We start from the raw sequence: 20981 nt of genomic DNA, 5'->3' as shown, positions 1-20981 counted from the left end.
ATAACTCTTTGGTGTATAGGACAACACTCCAACCAACCACACCACCAGTAAAATAATTTACTAATAAATACAACTGTTATTGTAGCAATGTTCCAATGAAGCATTTTTTTTTCTGAAAATTTTCAATAAAGAAAAATGCAAAAACTAAAAGAAAACCTTTTAATGATTACTGACCTAATAAAAGCAATCCATTCCAGGTTCTCCCTGATAGTTTCTAATAATCTGATAAATTTTTAATCTCAATGAAATTTTAAAGGAGTTTCTTATAATATTTACACTCCTTAATGTAGTGAAGAAACACAAAATAAATTGTTCCCAGTGTTTGAATTGATTTTATTTCCTATTCAATATTCACTATTTCTTCTTCAACCATGCCACGTGCAAATCAGCAGCAAATCCTTTTATTTTTTTCAACTCTTGTTTTTTGAAGATAAATCAATTGTATAAGTTTGTTGGTTGCTTTAATCTGAATTTTTAAGGTAACTTCACATTTCTTCACAGAAATACTTGGAGAGGAAAATCACATATTTGTTATTCAGTCATTGAAATCCCTTCCCTATTTGCCTGCTTTTCCCAGACAGAGCTGATTTGCCCATTTTCACACACACACACACACACACACACACACACACACACACACGCATCCCTCCTCTCTTAACAACAAATATGGCCAGTGGATTTTCAATCATATGTGACATTTAACATAATGTCTACTTAAGTTGTAATAAGATTTCATAAAGGCTTACCCCATTTTTTGGAAAAGCAATCCATCCCAGGTCCCCCATGACAGTACGTGAATCCAATAAATTCACTGAAAGAGAAAGAACACAAAACTGAGTCAAATGTAACAAAAATGCATCACTATTTTCAGTATTATTAAAAGTGCCTATTGCTACAAAACTAAAATTAGATTAAGTATTCATTATGATAAATACAAGAGTTATAATTTAAACAAAGAATTTCAATGCAAGAAAACAAGTTATTTTGAATAACATTTAGAGCAAAATTATATAAACAAGTCATTACCCTAAGTGCTTTTTTTGTCAAACAACTATAAAGAATTAAATTAAGAAAGAGAAAATATGAAAAATCCACAGAAAACAGTAAAAACAATGCAGTGATTTTTCAAGCTCTAGGCTTTGGGATTAAGCAAAAGCCATAAAATTGTAGCTGAACGTATTGTATTTTCTTCCGGAAAGCTGTTATGAAGCAATTAACAAATAATTTACATTAAACAGCAATAAACTATCCCCAAGCTTGTAACATTTTTGTGATATTAACTGAAATCTGTAATCCAAATTGCAAGTTTAATTAAGAAATAAATCTACACACCCTTAACCAAACCAAGGAAATTGTAGCAGCTCTCAGGGCTGTTGTTACAGTTATGAGTCCACTGCATTTCCAAGCTATCTTCTACTTATATATGACCACAGTCTTCAATGTGCTTCTTACAGAACTATCAGCTACATTTTTGAAAGACAGACATCATTTATGTCTAGATATCATAAAATGTTTGGAACTCCCAGGTGGAAGTCTGAATATCATCACTGCAAAAGGAAACCACACAGTATTTATACAGATGTGTATCCACATCCCACACACTCACTGTGTTTATATTTCAGGAAGTTCATCTACTGTCCCCCCAAGTTATACTAGCTAAAAGAGTACTGTGTTGCCAAAATGCTTTAGACCTGGGTCACAGATCACTAGGTTTCCAACCTATTATGCCTAATCCAAATGGGCCTCCCTATGCAGCTGAAGCACATTCAAGGAGCATGGCGTGTGGATCCAAAAGGAAAACAACTATGTTATCCCAGTCAGAGGTGTGGAGCTTCCTTAAACTAAATCAAGAGCCAGTATCTTGAAATGTCAGTAATTAAAAAAAAATGATTCTGCCCAAACGAAGTGGCTCAGTGTTTGAGCATTGACCTATGAACCAGGAGGTCATGGTTCAATTCCCAGTCAGGACCCATGCAGGTTGCAGGCTTAATCCCCAGTGTGGGGCCTGCAGGAGGGAGCTGATCAATGATTCTCTCTCATCATTGATGTTTCTATCTCTCTTTCCCTCTCCTTTCCTCTCTGAAATCAATAAAATGTATTTAAAAAATGATTCTATGTGCAAGAGGAAAGCCTAGGTACTAAAGGAATAATAGATAATAGGCTGTTATAATATTTCTATAAGAGAATATAAAACAAAATTATTATAACCAAGGAAGTTAAAATCATAGTTTAAATAGAAATTTTCTACACATCATAGAAAGGGTACATTAACCCTCACTTTCCATCATTTTATAACATCAAACATATTTATACACTAAAGTTAACACTTTATAATATTAGTAATATAAAGATAAATCAAAAATTTTAAATTTTTATAAAGTAGAAATATACTCAATACACACACACACACATATATATAATGTATGTGTATATTCATTATATGTGCCTATTTTCCTCAAGTTCTGAGCTCTTTAACTATAAAAGTTCATATTTATAGAATGGTTATGTCATCTTTAGTCTACCTACATCAACTTGGCTTTAGAGAATAATAAAATAATTTGTGAAATTATTTTTAGAAGAAATCGACCTAACTGAAATTGACATAATTTAAAATGATTGTTTAAAACAGAAACAAAAAATCTATTCCACCTCCTACTGACCTCGCAAATCCTCCAGTCATTCCACTAAATGTATTTTTTTTTTCAGTGAGATCCCTACTCTTCTCTTTTTATACTGTTGTTGGCTTTTCTGGCTTCCATGGGAATAAGGCTACAGTAAACTTAAATGTCCTTGTTCTCATTTTGGCTTTTCTAGGACGCTTAGGGTTGTGTCTAGACATGATTAAATGCCAGGGCAGTGCAGGACCTAAACCATTATATTTATTCATCTTTATTATTGCTTTATTTCACCTTTGATACTGAGCAGCAGAATATCTGTGTACTAGTAGACTAGATAAAGTAGAGACAATCTGCAAACTAAAGGCCTTCTACTATGATGGCAGTCAAAGTGAACTTAATACCACGATGGCAAACTGGTGTGCATAAGAATTCTGGGCATTCATAATCGTCCTGCATGAGAAACACAGCATTCCTAGTAGACCTTTTAATAATATGTGGGTCTTGAAATATTCGTTTTTGCCAACAGAATTCCAGATTTTTTTTAACCTTAGTTACCCTCACTTAAATGAATTTTAATCTAAATTACTATTTTTACTCTTTTTTGGACCAAAATATATGTGTGTGAAAGTAAATGAATGAACTGAAAGCATTAGCTGGCCTATTAATACAATTTACTGATAATTTAAAATCTTGAAATACATTACTAAATGCATGAAAATAATCACAATAGGAATGTATATTATCTTTCATATGATGATCTTGTCAAAAGGTTTTCTTCAGATAATATTAGCAGGTCTATAGGAAATATGTGTATGTTCCCACTACTGTCTAAAATTGCTTTCCTCTTGGAAATAGATGATTTCATAATGTTCACAATGCAAATAATATATGTATATATACCATTACTAAATTTGAAATTGAGAGAGGGGGAGGAAAATTAGATGTTTTAGACAATTTCTTGCAGATTTTTATATTATAATTTTGTGAGCAAATGGGATATGATGCCTCAAGGAAAATAACTAAAATTATGACATATAACAATATATGACCATACTATTTATCTATAGATCACCATATCAATCTCTATATTGATATATATAGCGAGGGGGAGCTTTCTTATACCTCCAAATTTTGCATTTGCCGCTTTTGCTCTCAATTGTCTCTCTCCCTTTTTGAATTGCTAAATCTGCATTTGTCCTGTAAAACATATTTCAGGAACCGCCTTCTCCTGGAAGCCATCTCTGATCATCCCTTTCCTAAATCTCAGTAAGGTATTCATGCTGAATATTCAATTAAGACCCATTCTTATCTCCAAAACACGAAATACACAGAATTGTACTATTTCCTTAAAATAACACTATTTTGACTTATGCCTGGAAACCTAGCCTATGCTTGGAACAGCTAATAAGCCATTTTTCTTATGAATGAATCACTTGGTCTGTGGGCAGATCTGGAGTGCGTGTCTTTATGAGCACATACCAGTGGTTCTCAACATGAACATCTGGTAATGTCTGGAGATACCTTTGATTTTTAAAACTAGAGGGTGGGGTGGTGGTAACTTTTTAAGGTACAGAATGAAATGTTATGCTGTACATTTAAAACTAATATAATATTGTATATGAGCTATGCATTAATAAAAAATTAATTAATTTTTTAAACTGAATGGTGGGGGAGTATTTTGCTACTGACATCTCATGGGAAGAAGCCAGGCCTGCCCTTAAGCATCCCTTAATGCACAGCAAAACCTCCTGCACTCCCAGGAAAGAATTATGTGGCTCAAATTTCACTAGTGCCAGAGTTGAGAAACCTTGCCACCTACCTATGATGCAGTACTATAAAACCTCTAGTTCCACATCTTCATTAACAAAAGTTAGCATACTTGAAGGCATTCCATATGAATCAAAATACTACTCCAATTTAATAAAATAAAACTAATAAATATTGAAGTCTCACTTAGCAAAACAGTATTTTTATAACCGAACTCCTGTAATTTTTTTCACATAACCAATAAAGCTGTTCTCATTTATGTGTTCATATTTTATCAACATTCATGATAGCATGCATGAAAGAGCACTATGCCACTGATATTATTGCCTACATTTCACCCACTACCTAAGCTAGTTAATAAAACCAGAAGTTTAGGATATATATAAATTTTCAGAAATTGATTTCTCAATTTCACTACCAAATGTATTTATTTAATTAATTTATTTATTTTTAATTTTTATTGAATTTGTTGGAGTGACCTTAGTTAGCAAAAATATATAGGTTGCAGGTGTACAATTCTATTATGTATTATATGCACATTGTACTGTGTGTTTACCACTCCAAGTTAAATCTCCTTCCATCACCATTCGTCCCCCTTTTTTCTCCTACCTTCCCCCGTTCCCCTTTCCCTCTGCTAACCACCATAGTGTTGTCAGTGTCTGCAAGGTTTGTTTGTTTGTTTTCTTTGCTCAATCCCTGCACCTTTTGCACCCAGTCCCACAAACCCTTCCCTTCTGAGAGCTGTCAGTCTGTTCTCTGTATCTATGAGTCTGTTTCTGTCTTGTTTCTTAGTTTATTTTGTTCATTAGATTCCACATATAAGTAAAATCATATGGTACTTGTCCTTCTCTGACTGGCCTATTTCACTTACCATAATGTTCTCCAGGTTCAGCCATACTGTTGCAGAAGGTAAGACTTCCTTCTTTATCATGACTGAGCTGTATTCCATTGTGTAAATGTACCACAGTGTTTTGTTTCTCCCATTGATATTTTTAGAAAGTGTGGAAGGGAGTGGGAGAGACAGAGAGAGAAACATCCATGTGAGAGAGACACATTGATTAGTTGCCTCCCACATGAACCACAACCAGGGCCAGGGACTGAGCCTGCAAACGAGGTACCTGCCCTTGACCAGGATCAAGCCCGGACCGTTCAGTCCACAGCTGACCCACTATCCACTGAGCCAAACCAGCTAGGGCTACCACAGCTTTTTTATCCACTCAACTACTAATGGGCACTTAGGCTGCTTCCAAATCCTGGCTATTGTAAATAACACTAAAATGAACATTAGGGGTGCAAAAACTCTTTCGAATTGGTGTGTGAGGTTTCTTTGGATAGATTCTCAAAAGTGGAATTACTGGTTCAAAAGGCAGTTTCAGTTTTAATTTTAATTAGAATACAATGAGTAAACTCCATAGTACTTTCCCACAGTGTCTGCACCAATCTGCACTTCCACCAGCAGTGTTCAAGGATGTTGTTTTCTTCACATTCTAGCCAACACTTGTTTGTTGATTTATTGATGATAGACATTCTGATAGGTGTGAAGTGATATCTCATTGTGGTTTTAATCTGCATTTCTCTGATGATTAGTGATATTGAGCATCTTTACATATGTCTACTGGCTAGACATATGTTTTTGCTCATCAAAGGAAATCATCAACAAAGTGAAAAGACAACCTATTGAATGAAAGAATATATTTGCCAATGATATAGCTGATAAGGGGTTAATATCTGAAATTTATAAAGAACTTATAAAGCTCAACACCAAAAAAAACCCCAAAAACCCACACAAACCTTCCAATTAAAAAAGCTGAAAAGACACTTTTTCAAAGAGAACATGCAGATGGCCAACACAAAACTTATTTTAAAAGGCAGTAATGTATTTGGACCTCTACCACAGTAACAGTCGCTAAGTATCGTCTGTGCAACAATTACAGTAATTAAATCGTTCTGAACAGTATATATGCTGGTTGTAAATTGCAATGAATACTCAATGAGTATTGATCTTCCCTGTACAACTTAATTAAAACTTGTCAAGGAGAAGTCACTAATGAATATAATTAGAGAAAATGTGTGATACCACAGTTACTTTGGAAGACATTAATTAGATAATAGAAATTTTATGGAAAACGTTTTTTATTCTATTATTTATATTTTAAAATAAAGCTATACCATTAAATTGAGAGACAATCTTCAAGGTCATTTCCCCAAAGTCACTGTGTAATTGCAATGAGGATGGGCATATTGGTTGGTATTCTAATCAGTAATTAAGAAGATAGATTCTCCAGGAGAAATAACTCTACAGAGGTCAATAAATATATAGTCTATTACAAATTTCCTAAAATTATATAGTAAAAAAGAATCATGAACACAGGAACTTTTACTAAGTAAAAATCAGTTAATTGCCTGGCCAACCAAATGACAGATAATAAAACTGATTCAAACTAATCTTAAGTATGCTGTATTTTTATTACTATACACTAATCATCTTAATGCTTTCATGAACAAGTAGAAAAAAAGCTCTTAAATAACTTACTTTAAGAAAAGCCAGAGAGTTGCTAACTCATTTTTGTTGTTGTTGTTTTGTTAGGATTCAATGGGGGTAAGGAAAAGACAGAATGAGTAAAATGGAATATGTAATATATAAGAAGACTCCCAATTCCTCACCTTTCTGCATCCTAACAACTAAAGATGTGTTTGAGTTAATAATTCAAATATGGTATTCAATTACTATACTTTTCAAATATTCATAACTTTCTATGTATCATTTTGATGCCATTGTTTCCTCCTTAACATCTTGCTAATATTAGTAACAAAGATCAGAAAAAAAAAAAACTGGATTCTCCAGGAAAGTGACATATTAGGATGAATGTATTTTAAGACTTTGAAGAATTGAAAGAGAGCTCAAGGACATTCAATTGCAATATAGTCAGCCTTGAGAAAATGTATGATCCTTGATGACATGAAGATAGAGAGCCAGACACATATTCTTACTCTTATATTGTTTCTGTTTTTCCCATAATCTTCACAGTAACAAACAGTTATAATGTTAGTTAGATCTCCACCACAACATGAAGAGGATAATTTGGATTAGAAACAAACAGCATGGCGTGCTCTTTCTCTAAAGGCATTGACTCAAATTCCCATTGCATAGAGTTCAATTTTGATGAATGCTTGCTTATTTATTTCCATTTAACAATATCAAAAAAGCTACTGGATTCAATTACGGCACACATTTTACTAATCTGTGGAAATAAACCCCAGATACACAGCTGTCCAGCCTCCCTTCATGGTCCCATTCAGCACAGATGTTATTTCTTGCTTGTGGGCTAAATTTTATAATTTGACAACTGCTGCAGGGAACAAAGAACAGTTGACAAAATGAGTGCAGGGAAAGAGTACATGTGTTTCCCATTGGAGAACGAAATTTGTAAATTTGGTAAAACTATGTTATAGGTTTAGGGGTATTATGCAGATTTCTGGCATCCTTTATTGAAGGCAAGAGTCTACGACCAATAGTATTTCCACAGGCAACTAATGGGCAAGTATCTATTTCTTTTGCAATTCTGAGCAACCCATGTGCACAACTTTATTAAAAAAAAAATAGAGAGGAAGAAAGAATATGGTGAAAGGAACTTAGTGTACACTATGTGTCAATTGCTCTACTGGGCAACTTGTATATGTTCTTTCATTTAATCATCTCAACAAAATGGAAACTCAACAGAATACTGACAGTTTTCAACCCCATTCGGAGCCCCAGCAGGAAAATCAAGGAAGGAAGAAAGTATAAAGCAATATTTGAGGCCTTCATGAGAACACATAAGCCCTGCTTTCCAAAACCAAGTCCCTCACTTAGAGACTGGACATTAGATACCATGATCACAGAATGAAAAGGCTATGAATTAAATGCTAATCATAAAGGAATATACTTTATTTGTACATGAAATCATGGATGCTGAACACTACTTGAGGTAAAGCTCACAACCTAAGAGTCTGACTTGAAAACTTAAGCTAATCATGTAGCTCTGAGTTCCTAATCCGCCTCATCATTTTGTCATAACCCCCATGGACAAACACTCTCTCTCACCTTCTAAGTTCAGTGACAACGTAAATTCTGTGGTTTTCTCCTATCCCTCTAGCTACTTGTTTCCATTATAAACTATTCTTCCTGTACCAACTCTTCAAACCTTGGCTTTGATCAATACTATGATTTTGTAGACTGTCTTCACTTCTCACTCTACACCAACATTCTTGACTAGAACTTGATATGGGGGAAAAAAATATTAAGCATTTGAAAGAACAAATGCCTTGGCTCCAGACCATTCATATTGAATTAGGCTATTTAGGATGGAGAATGGATAGTGTATTTATTTTTTATTTGTTAGATGTTTGGTTGTTTTTAAAGGTGATATTAGCATATTATCCCCATGTAAGAACCCCTGTAGAGGAGCTCATGAACTTTCAAGTCTTTAGTTGAAATGTAAATATGAATGAGCTTCTAAATCGATAAATCTTGTCCATGTCTTTCTTCTAAAATTCTACCAACTTATAGATTCAACCTATCCCCCCTTGTACAAAATATTTTTTTCTGTACAAGAATACACCGTTTCCTGTTTCAGTGAATGCAATGCCATAGAGAACTAGTCGTTCTATCCAAAAATCTAGGAGTCATCATTGTCCTCCTTACCTTTATTCCCACATTGAACCAGTGACCAAATCCCATAAATTGTAACTATATTTTGTATATAACTCTCTGAAATGCCTGCTCAGTTTCATTCCATAGCATAAGCAGTCCAGCCAAACTCTAGCCATCATTTTTCACTTGAAAACTCTTCTAACTGGTTTCTCAGTAGAGAGGCAATTTCTTCAAAATACTGCATCCAGAAAGATCTAAGCCACCAATATGGTCACATCACTCCCCTGCTTCAAACCTTGTCATTGGGTCTTATTGCTTTTAATATAAGTCCTTCCGGCATTGGTCTATATTTTCTTCTCCAGTTTCATTTAGGCTTGTTCCTCCTTCTCTTTCCACAGTTTAGCAATACTGAACATATTTCTTTCCCCATTATGTGGTCTTACTATAGATTCAGTTCTGCCCAATGAACTGTGAAGGTGATCTGCAAGAGAAGGTAGTTTTTGAGAGGAAAACACTTAGAAAAGGGAATTGCCTTGGAAGTTGCTGGGCATGGGTGTATTTTTTGGAACTGGTACAGTCATCTAAAGCTAATAAGGAGAGTCAGCAGCAAAGCAAAGCCTGCAGATTACGGTTGGCAGAGTGAAGGTATGGGAAGTATCTAGATCCAAATTATATCATAGAGTTGCTAATCCATCTAAATTTGAAATTTGCCTCTCTTTAATTTGTGTGTGTGTGTGTGTCTGTGTGTGTGTGTGTGTGTGTATTGGGGGGAGGGGAATCAATTTTGCTGCCTAGTCCAGTGGGGAAGCGATTTGCTATTATTTGCAGAGGAAGATATCTTAACTGCTGAAACTGCTAAGGAACAGAATTTGAAATCAACCTCCAGTCTCTCTTATACCAGAGTCTGTTCTCTTTCCATCATTCCTTGATATTTCCAAAACTATATTTACAGAATTCCAGTGACATTCCCAACTGACTCTAAAGATATTATGTTTAATTGTTGACTGTGCAGAACAACGGTTGCCTTTCATTGCTTGTTTCAAATTCTTTTTCATCATCATAAACAAAGAAGTTTTAGCCACTACTCATTGAAAGTTAAGCAGCAGAATATTCATTCTCTGAAGCATATGACTATGAGGGAAGCAAAAATCAATCAGAATATATACTAAACATTTTGAATTGTTAAAATTGTGTACTTGGGGAGATGACAAAAAGGAATTCAGAATTAGTATCAATTGGTTAAACCATACAAAGTGTTTAGGCAAAGGTAACACTGAAATACACTGACAACTAAATTATGAATAATGAGCAGTCTGCTACATTTACAGGACACATGGCATAAAAAGAGCAAAACCATATGGTGTTCAGTGGCTACTTGTTAGGGGTGGTAACCAAACTTGTCAAATCTTTTATAGTGATTTCATTCTAAAGAAAAAAAGTCAATAGATGAAATAACAAGCTTGAAAAGCATCACATAACAGAATACACGCATTCAATTCTCAGTTCCACACCATCATGCATATAGATAATATACACAGCTATTCCTTACAAAATAGGGTAAACCTCACACTTAAAATGAACGTACTCATTCACAATTCACTTTGCAAATGGTTCACTGTACAGAGAATGCTCATTAGTCCTATGGTTCTGGTTTGGTACTATGTGAGTTCGTAGAAGTGATTTAACTCTGAAGACCTCAGTTCTCGTATTTGTAATATCAGTGATTGAGACTAACAGTCTGTACTTCATATACATTATATAACTTAATCCTACAAATGGTCCTTTGTTTTCTCCATTTTGCAGAGAAGGAAATGGAAGTTGATAAAAGCTAAATAGGGCAGTGGTTCCAGGTGCCACAGCTAATAAGCACATACTTGCTAATAAATGCAAGTCTATCTGCCCTAGCAGGTTAAGATTGGTGGATAGGGTGTTGGAATGTGGACTGAAGGGTCCTGGGTTTGATTCCAGTCCAGGGCACATGCCCAGGTTGTGGGCTCAATCCCTAGTAGGGGGTGTGCAGGAGGCAGCCGATCAATGATTATCTCATCATTGCTGTTTCTATCTCTCCCTCTCTGAAATCAATAAAAATATTAAAAAATAAAATAAAATTAATAAATGCAAGTCTGTCTAACTCCAGAGCTGTTTGTCATGCTTCTATGCCACACTTGCTCCAATTTTGGACTTGCTGAATCCAAAGGTTCATTCATTTGAAACTCGTAACTCTTACATATCAATGTTTCATTAAGTCAATGAATGGTGAATAGCATATTACAAAAGCATCTACCATAGTATATTAGTATACTTTGGTATACTAGTAGTATATTACAAAATATCTAGCATAATGTTATAATAGTACTGTATATAAGATGAAGACATCCTAACTGCTGCTAAATTTTCAGATATATTAATCTAAACAGAGCAGACATTGCTTTTCTGGGGAGATCACAGATTAGTATCAAATTTCCAACAAGGTTCAAGTAAGTTACAAGAGCCTGAAAAGCAAAAGGGTAAGCTACAAAGATGAATCCTCTTTTCATAAACTTATTTTGTTATTTATTATGCTCTAGGGATATTAACTGGGGCAAAACAGGGCAAACATTTGCCAAAGAATACTCTGTCCTTAGATGTCAAAAAGCACATAAAAATAGATTGGCAAATGTATGCAAAGTTGATTCTTTGTTTTGAATGAATCCTTACCTCAGTTCTCATTACCCCTAATGATTAATTTAAATATATCAAACTGCAAAACAAACGATATAATTATTAGCTTTCCAGGCTTCAGGGTAGGGTAAATGATAATTAGATTTGAATGTGCACCAAAACAGATAAAAACATGCACAAATACAGTCTGTATTTCAGGGTGATGACATTTCCAAAAACGAGCAAACAACTGGGTGGCCCAGTAACCCTTTTTGTAAAATGAGAAATGACCCAATTTTTGCTAACAAACATGAATGATTATTCTCATGTTAGGCTTGCCGCTTAGTTCTTGTGTAAACTTAATTCTGATGTAAACCCAACATAATGATTCTTTGTAAATGATTCTTTGTTATCTAAAATAGAAAAAAATACTATAAGAAGTCTTTGGATAAGGATTTGTCAACAAAAACTAGTCAAAATATATAGCAATATAGACAGAAGTACAAACAAATATTATATCCCAAATTTTAAGTGTCTGATCATAAATATTTTAGTACTCAGCTATAATTATCCATCTCAAAACAGCTAAAATCATTCATGATAGCAGGAAAGTATTTTTTTAAGTCAGTCTACTAAAATACAATGAATTATATATTTTAACAGGGTATAAAATTGATGATCCAGTAGTGGTCTTTTTTGTCTAGTTAATCTGGTATCTACAATCTATTTTTAGTCAAGATATAACCTCAGTAGTTGACTAATCTGTTTTTGCAAAGTAGGAAAAGGAAAAGGAAATAAGTAAAATAAAATAAAAATACTTTCAATTTTCTGTGGCATTGTGGCAGATTCTGTTTTATGCCTATTAATTACTCACATCCCTTTTACTTCCTTGCTATTAGGATTTTATTTGTGTTCAGAGTAGCAATGTGCCCAGTACTGGACAATGTCATGACTGGCCTCAGAAAATAATGATAATTATGTTGCTATTATCTTAGCCTCCATTGAGTCTGCTGGCCTTGTTACATAGGTCTGGCCAATGAGATATAAACTGAAATACACTGACAGTTTCTGAGAAAGTTTTGTTGTCCTAGCTAAAGGAATAGTGAAGCTGACATGATTCTTTGTTCTTGTCTGTTCTTTCTTCTTGTTCTGAACTGGATGTGAGGTTTGGAAATACACCAGCCTTCTTGCAACCATGAGGCAAGACTTGAGAGTAAAGCAAAAAAGTCATCATGATTTCTGTGTTGACATCATTAAGCCCAATTCATTGGACAACTAACTCTGAAAAATCTCTCTCAAACATTTTTTAAAAGGCCTCTAAATTCTCTACATTTTAAATTACTGTTGGAAAGGTATTTTTTTTTTAATTACCTGGAACCCAATACTAAGTAATATAGATAATATATAAACAACTAAGGAAAAAGACTAACTCACTGCCTTAACATCTATTCCAGTTCTATGTAATATGACACCTGCAATGAACAGGGTTCATTCATTCATTCATTGCATTTATTAAGCATCTACTGAAGTACCAATAAGTGTTCTGGGCCCTGGGGATATACCAATGAATAAACCGGAAATATCTTGCTGATTGTCCAACCTTCCAATAGATGTGCCTGAGAGTAGATAGTTGTTTAAATTTATATTATCGGTGAAATAATCCTTTGATATCCCCGGAGGCAAACTCCCTTAGGATATAATTACCGGAATTAACATTTGGAACACAGGAATGCATATGAACACATAAACGGAAAATATTAATGAAAGTATACACCTTGAGGATCAGTTCTGATAACAATGGCTATATCACTGATTATATATCAAATTACACTTAATTTTTTTTGCACTTGGTATTTTCTTTAACAATTCACTAACATCCTATATATTCTTGTTTTGCATAATATTATCTATATATAAAAGCCTAAGCAACCATTCGACTGGTAGCTATGACACGCACTGACCAACAGGGGGTAGATACTCAATGCATAGGCATGGAAACATGGAACAGACTGATGAATCTCAGAGGGAAAGGGGGTGGAGGGAGGGCGGGAAGAGATTAACCAAAGATCTTATATGCATACTAGAGGCCCAGTGCCTGGATTCATGCACCAGTGGGGTCTCTTGGCCTGGCCTGCATGGAATGGGCCGAAACTGGCAGTCTTTCATCCCCTGGGGGTTCCCAATTGCGAGGAGGTTCAGGCCACACCAAGGGACCCCACCGGTGCATGAATCTGTGCACTGGGTCTCTAGTCTGATAATAATATACATCACCTTTAGCCTTAACAAAATTTCATATTGTTCTTTTGAGAGTAATAGCAAACATTTGTACAGCATTTTTGAGTGTTAGTCATACAAATGTGCCATATTTTTTCATTGTTTTTTAAGTGTGGTGTTTCTATCACCTTCATTAGAATCTCTTGCATTAGAATCACCTGCAGTGTTTTAAAAAATGTAAACCCACTGTCCCCTTTGAAAATCTGCAAAGATGGGATATCAGGTGAGCCCAGGAGATTGCATCTTAGAAATTCCCATCACTCAAGTGATATTTATAGAAACTTAATTTGAGTCAAACGACATTTGAACTGGGCTCTGCCCTATTCAGTGAGAAGAATCTACCTATCACGCAATTGGATTGTTGGGACAATGTCAAATCACAATAGAAGTCTGGATAAGCTAACTCTTATTTTGGTACTGACACTGTTTCAGAATGGCACCAGTCCCAGACCCAGATCTCCCTTTGAATTGCTCTAAGTATGAGTTCTTTAACAGGGACAAAAGTCAGAATTATTTATGCAAAATTACAGATTCCCAAGTTCTAAAATTAGTGATTTCCAGGGAACTTGCTTTAATGAAATTTGATTCAGTGAGTCTAAGAGGATACAGATATGGTATACAGCAGTCACCCTGTCTCTGGAAATATGTTCCAAGACCCCCAGTGGATGCCTAAAATCATGGTTAATACCAAACCCTGTATATACCATGCTTTTTCCTATACGTGCAGATTTATGATAAAGTTTAAATTATAAATTAGTCCCAGCAAGAAATTAACAACAATCTATATATATATAAAAGGCTAAGTGACCATCCAACCATCTGACCAGTAGCTAGGACACTCACTGACCACCAGGGGGCAGACACTCTGACCAGTAGCTATGGTGTGCACTGGCCACCAGGGGGCAGATGCTCAACGCAGGAGCTGCTGAGCTGCAATAAGTTGGCATTGGCAGTTCTTGGGTGACATACCCCGGAACCAGAGTGTAGGAAGCCCGATTCTGGGGTGCATCACCCGAGAATCATACTCTCGCAATTGGAGACACCTAAAAGGATATCAGAGAGCTGGTTTTGGCCCCATCTCCACTGGCCAGGCTGAGGGACCCTACCTGCCGGAGGGGACCCCGCTCACTCTGCATATATCCTTGGAGCCGTAGCGCTGTCCCAGGTGTGGCCAGCCAGGCAGGGACTGCGGGAGGTTGGCTCCAGGGTGTGTCTGGCCCATCTAGTCCAGTCCCACCCCACCGGCCACCTTCTAATTAATTTCCTTTCAATGTGCACAAATCCATGCACCGGGGCACTAGTATAATAATAAAATAGAAAGATTATAATGATATACTGTAATAAAAGTTATATGAATGTGACATTATTAAGTAACATGGGGTTAACTGAACACAAGCTCTGCAATACTCTATAGTATATCTGATAACCAAGCTGGATGCTATGTGACTAATGAATGTATACAGCCTAGACACTCTGGAAAAGGAAATGATTCACATCTGAAGTGATAGACTTGAATGTCATGATATTTCATCACACTACTCAAAACAGCCAGGCAATTTAAAACACACAAAATGTTTATATCTGGAATTTTTCATTTAACATTTCGAACTGTGGTGACCACTGGTAACTGAAACTGTGGAAATTGAAATCACAGATCAGGGGGACCACTGCATTTAACAATGTTCGCAGGTTGGCTCTGATGAGCAATTCTAGGTTAGACACCATTGGTTCACAGTAAACTTTACCGCATATTATAATTTGTGTTTTAGTGAAATTGTTAAAAAGCTAAAAGTCAGTATCACAGCACACTGATCTCCTATACAACATTTCCTGTATATTTTATACAGTGGTTTTCACGCTGAGCTCACGATGGCCCCTATGGTTCTAAAGAGATGGCTCAGAGCCACAGCAGATGAGGGAAAGGGAAAGAGGAAGTAAAAATAGGTCCAGGAAACCCAATAATTCTGTTGTTGACTGCTTTGTGTATTGGGCTTCCACAGTGATTTCTTTTGAATGAGAGTTTCTGCTGCTTAAAAGTTTGAGAACCACTTCTATTATTATGTCTTTGGCTTCCAACAATAACTTATATAAGAACCTATTATTACAAATCAATTATGCGTATTTTGAAAATTGTTAAGAATATTTTTCATTGTGTTTGGGACATTGTTCAATACCCCAAACACAAACACCACTGAAACCAGGTTCTTTCAAACTCCAGAGTCAGGGAAAAATGCTTTATTCTGATGAACTGACAGATTTTTCTGCCAGGAAATGAAAGCTGTGTAACAGAAAGTTCATGCTTAAGTTTTCTATTCCATTGTGTTAGCATTGATGATAGTGAGATTTTTCTTGATATGTTTTCCATGTCCCCATATACTTTGCTTATATTTGTTTTATATTGATTTTCTTATAAGGCATATAATTTTTGTAATAAAACATGATTCTTTCCTTGAAAGATGGAATGCACAAATAAAATACAAATCATAATACTAAGTACATTTATATAAAAATAATATCTATCACAATAGGTGCAACAAAGAGCTTCAGCATCAAACACACCTGATTCCCATTCTGTCTATTTCTTGTGTGACACAAAGCAAGTTACTTAATTTCTCCCAAATCCAATCTCCCACCAGTAAACTGGAATAATGTTGTCCATTTCACAGGGTTGTTGTGAGAATTGAAAGAGATTATGTGGTAAGAGCCTTCATAGCAATTCTTATAATTAACCTTCTAATCTAGAGAAAGATTCAATTCAAAAAATTATTAGCTCAATAGAATACAATATTAACCGCTCATATTTCTACTATATTTTTCATAATTTTTAGAGTAAATAAAAATATGTTCAAGAGGGATGATTAATTAAAATATATACTAACCAGACACTGTTTAGAATTAAACGCCCTAACCAGATAGTAACCAAACTATACTTAAAAAACCATTTATTGCTGAAACCGGTTTGGCTCAGTGGATAGAGCGTCGGCCTGCGGACTGAAAGGTCCCAGGTTCGATTCTGGTCAAGGGCATGTACCTGGGTTGCGGGCACATCCCCAGCGGGAGATGTGCAGGAGGCAGCTGATCGATGTTTCTCTCTCATCGATGTTTCTAACTTTCTATCGCTCTACCTTCCTCTCTGTGAAAAATCAATAAAATATATTAAAAAAAACACACAAAACCATTTATTATAACATTTTAAATTTATTTCCTTATAATTCTATTTTTAATGTTCTTCTATTCACATGGTTGATGTTATCCATTTTTTCTGCTATGTTCCCTGCAATATTAAGAATTCCTACCAAGTTGTAAATCTAAAGTGCTTCATAAAGTAAGTGATGATATAAATAAATACGGAAATCCAAAACAAATGAAAGGGTAATTCCATCTCCTCTCAAGAAATTTAAACCATTAAGAAACAGATGTTTTATATTAATTGTTTTTGCTAGAAGTAAAATTAAATCATGCTTAAAGCAGAAAAATTATTTTATGGTGGCTTGCAGGGCTCAAGTTGTATGAATTCTGAGAATTTATATTAAGAAAGGGGGCGCAGAAAGCAGTAGTTGATTAAAACACAGATATCTATGACCTCTATTCTGGTGGTTTGCTAATTTCAGTAGAACTTTCTTCTCATTGATACTTATGGTAAATCTATAACAAAGTTTTCTACTGACAAATGTCTTGGTATTAACTTCTTTTGGTTGTCAAATCACATAATCTTGGAGTAGGTAACTTCTCAGTTTAGAAGACACTCTATAATAACAGAGATTCTAAACTCTTTTAGTTATGGATTTAGGAAAAGAGCTACCTTGGCTCTACCAGTAAGAGTAATGAGATGGGACTAGGTGTGGTTAAAAGCAGTGTCTTTAAAGAAGCATGGAGGTGACTCAATAACATTCATTAATTAAACATATCTTTATAACATACTTGGGGGTGACTTTCTTTGAGTTTACAGACAGGCAAAGCTTTCTTCATATTGATGCATTTAGGGAATGTAAAAAAAAATCTACTGCTACTACTGCTAGTTTTCTTGGTATTAACATGCTCTGTTTAGAAAATCATATTATCTTTGTTAGGATATTATCTATTCAGAAAAAAACTTGTTCTCTGATTAGCCTTTATTTTTTATAACAATTCCTATTCTGATCAAGTATCAGAAATGTACAAACAAGGCAAGACTCAATTCCAGCCCAGTTTAATATGCTCCTCACAGAATAAGAACTGGCACACAATATTGGGGAAACTAGGGAGAAATCTGACCTACTGTGTGACCCAGGCATACAGGTCAAGTCACCTAGGTGAAGGGAGGAGCTGTGTCCTACTGAGCACCCAGAATCCAAATGCACAGAGAGCAAGTCTGCCCCTCCCACCCCCAACCCCTCTCACCACACACACACACACACACACACACACACACACACACACACACACACTGGAGCCTAGACTGCAGGGACAGGAGGGAAGTAGCAGGGGAGGTGGGCCAGAGGCATATCACTGAGAGCTTTGTATTCAGGCTCAAGGACTTTAGATTTGATCCTGAGGGCATTGGAGAGCCATTGAAAGGTGTACCCAGGGAGTAAACAAGGATTGCTTGGGCAATTGAACTGAAGTCAAGTGCTTTTCTTCTGGCATTTTCACTTATAATAAATATTAGACAGTACTCACTGACTAAGATAGAAAACTAGACCTTGGTAAATGTCAGAGTGCCAAACCACACAATTTTTTTTAGCACATGTAACATTTAAAACTGATATAATATTATGTATCAGAATTTTCAAAAACACTATATTGGCCCTAGCCGGTTTGGCTCAGTGGATAGAGCGTCGGACTGTGGACTGAAGGGTCCCGGGGTTCGATTCAGGTCAAGGGCATGTGCCTCCATTGCAGGCTCCATTCCTGGCCCTGGTTGGCAACCAATCAATGAGTCTCCCTCACATTGATGTTTCTCTGTGTCTCTCACCCACCCTTCCACTCTCTCTAAACATCAATGGGAAAATGTCCTCAGTGAGGACTAAAAACAATCAAATAAAAACAAAACCACTATATTGATGTGAATTCACTTTATCTTTACAAGTCCCAACCATATTAATATTCCCACTTTACAGACAAGGAAGCACAGGCACAGGGAGGTTTTCGACCTTGCTCAAGGTCACACACTCTAAATGACTCAGCCAGGGTCCAGACCTGCATTCTCACTCTGCTATACCGCCTCCTGAAGGGGAGCATTCCTTCTGTGGTCATATGACTTGGGCTTTGCAATTAGTTCTCATTGTTCTAATAGATCACATTTTCTTGTTTCAGTTCCTTTGTTTGTAACAAGGATTTACCTAATCTATACTATAGGATTTTTTATGAATTCTCATGGAATAATGTAGGTTAGTACATTTTGTTAACTATAGAGCACTTTAAAAATATAAACGACATGGAAGTGATTATAAAATATTGAATATAACCCTGCACAAAAAGAGAAAAATGCACCCCAGGGGTTGACTTGGAGAGGAGAGAGAAAGTGAACATATTTACCGCTGAACCTTTCAGTCCACTTGTTACAAGAAATTGCATTGTCTAAAAAATATAATTTCACAAGTGAAGTCAAACCTATGTTTTCAGAACTACCCTGTATTCCCAATAATAGAGCAAGGGTAAATAGCATTTTAGTGGAAGAGAGTTGCTCGATGGGATTTGTGGTAAATAAGGCTAGGTCTAGAGTGTGCCTTGGCTAGGAATTAAGCACTGGGTTGCTTATATACTAAAGTAACAAAAGCAATTTAAAAAGTAAAGGATACATGCCCTGAAATGGAAAGGAAGTAATGTGTATTTTGCCATGTGCTAGAGGAGTTTGGGGTAATGAAAAGGGAAATGTCAACATAGGGTTAATCAGTGTGTAAGATCCTGATGACCAGAAATTGATCAAGTATTTAGTAAGAGGGGGCAAATTGGAGCTATGAGTGACCATAAGAGCAAATATCCCTAGGACTACACATGAATTTCTGTGTGCACTTTTACTGTACTTCAGTCAGTGTGTCCAAGAGCCAAGTGGGAGTCAGACCCCCCGGGTTTGAATGCAGATTGCAGTCACTTTCAGATTTATAACTGTGGGTAAGTTATTTAACCATGCTCCGCCTCATTTTTTGCAGGTATAAAGTAAGAATGAGAATAAGAGTAAATAATTATTAATATTTTCTAGGCTTATTTTGAGAAAAAAATGAATATATATGTAAACTACTTAGCACAATGTCTGGCACACTGTCTATCAATAATGAATGTGAGCTATAACTATTGTATACAATATACAGGAGCATAAACTCACTAGCATGCAAATACACACATGCATTCCATAAGCAAATCTAAATACATTGTTCTAAACTTCCTTATACTTGTTTATGCTCACTTATGTTGAAAAAAAGCCCTCCCAGGATTATATTAAAACCTTTCCAAAATACAAAAACCCAATTATATTTCCAAGCAATATTTCAAATTGTCAATACAATTGAACACATCAGAATATTATATATTTCATGATAAAACAGTGGTGTCAAATTTTATATAAATGTACATGGATACATACATATATATATATATACATATATGCATTTTACTCTATATATAGCAGATATTTTCATCTCATATCACACACAAAATAATTACTAAAATTCTACAGTACACCAATAAAATATTTTTTTGACAAAATAATGGATATAAATTTGATTCATTCACACTGGATGGCTATTGTTGTGTTGGCTGTTGCCATTTTTTTTTTTTCATTTGACCATCTAAGGGAAAAGAGGTCAGAGCCCTGACTAATAATCAGGTATTTCATGTTCTAAAAATTCTTGTGGCACACCAGTACACCGGTTGAAAATTTACTGATATATAGTGAAATTGATAACATGCAATGTATCTAAAATATTTGAAGATATGTCTTGATGTATTTTGTGTCTAAAAACCAACATCTGACCTCTACCTGCGGAATATGAGGCAAAATTTAACATTTACAACCCATGCTCCATGCCAGCACCCAAAGATGGGGGAGTCAGAGGTGTTTAAAGGACTCT

At 35.4% G+C, this 20981-nt stretch overlaps 1 protein-coding gene across 4 annotated transcripts in view; it reads right to left on the bottom strand.

The window, feature by feature from the left end:
• EPHA5 (EPH receptor A5) overlaps window positions 1-20981 on the bottom strand; it is a gene marked incomplete at its 5' end in the record, with an annotated part of 343025 nt that overhangs the window by 312226 nt on the left and 9818 nt on the right. For all 4 annotated transcript variants that reach the window (XM_081110179.1, XM_081110180.1, XM_081110181.1 and 1 more), the window contains one exon: window positions 747-811. In XM_081110179.1, coding sequence (XP_080966305.1) covers window positions 747-811 — 65 coding nt within the window. The remainder of the gene's footprint in view (window positions 1-746; window positions 812-20981) is intronic.

Source organism: Myotis nattereri (genome assembly GCF_964212035.1).
Source record: "Myotis nattereri genome assembly, chromosome: 1".
Taxonomy (NCBI): domain Eukaryota; kingdom Metazoa; phylum Chordata; class Mammalia; order Chiroptera; family Vespertilionidae; genus Myotis; species Myotis nattereri.
Note: the sequence above shows the minus strand (reverse complement) of the source record. Positions and strands in the feature narration are given on the sequence as shown.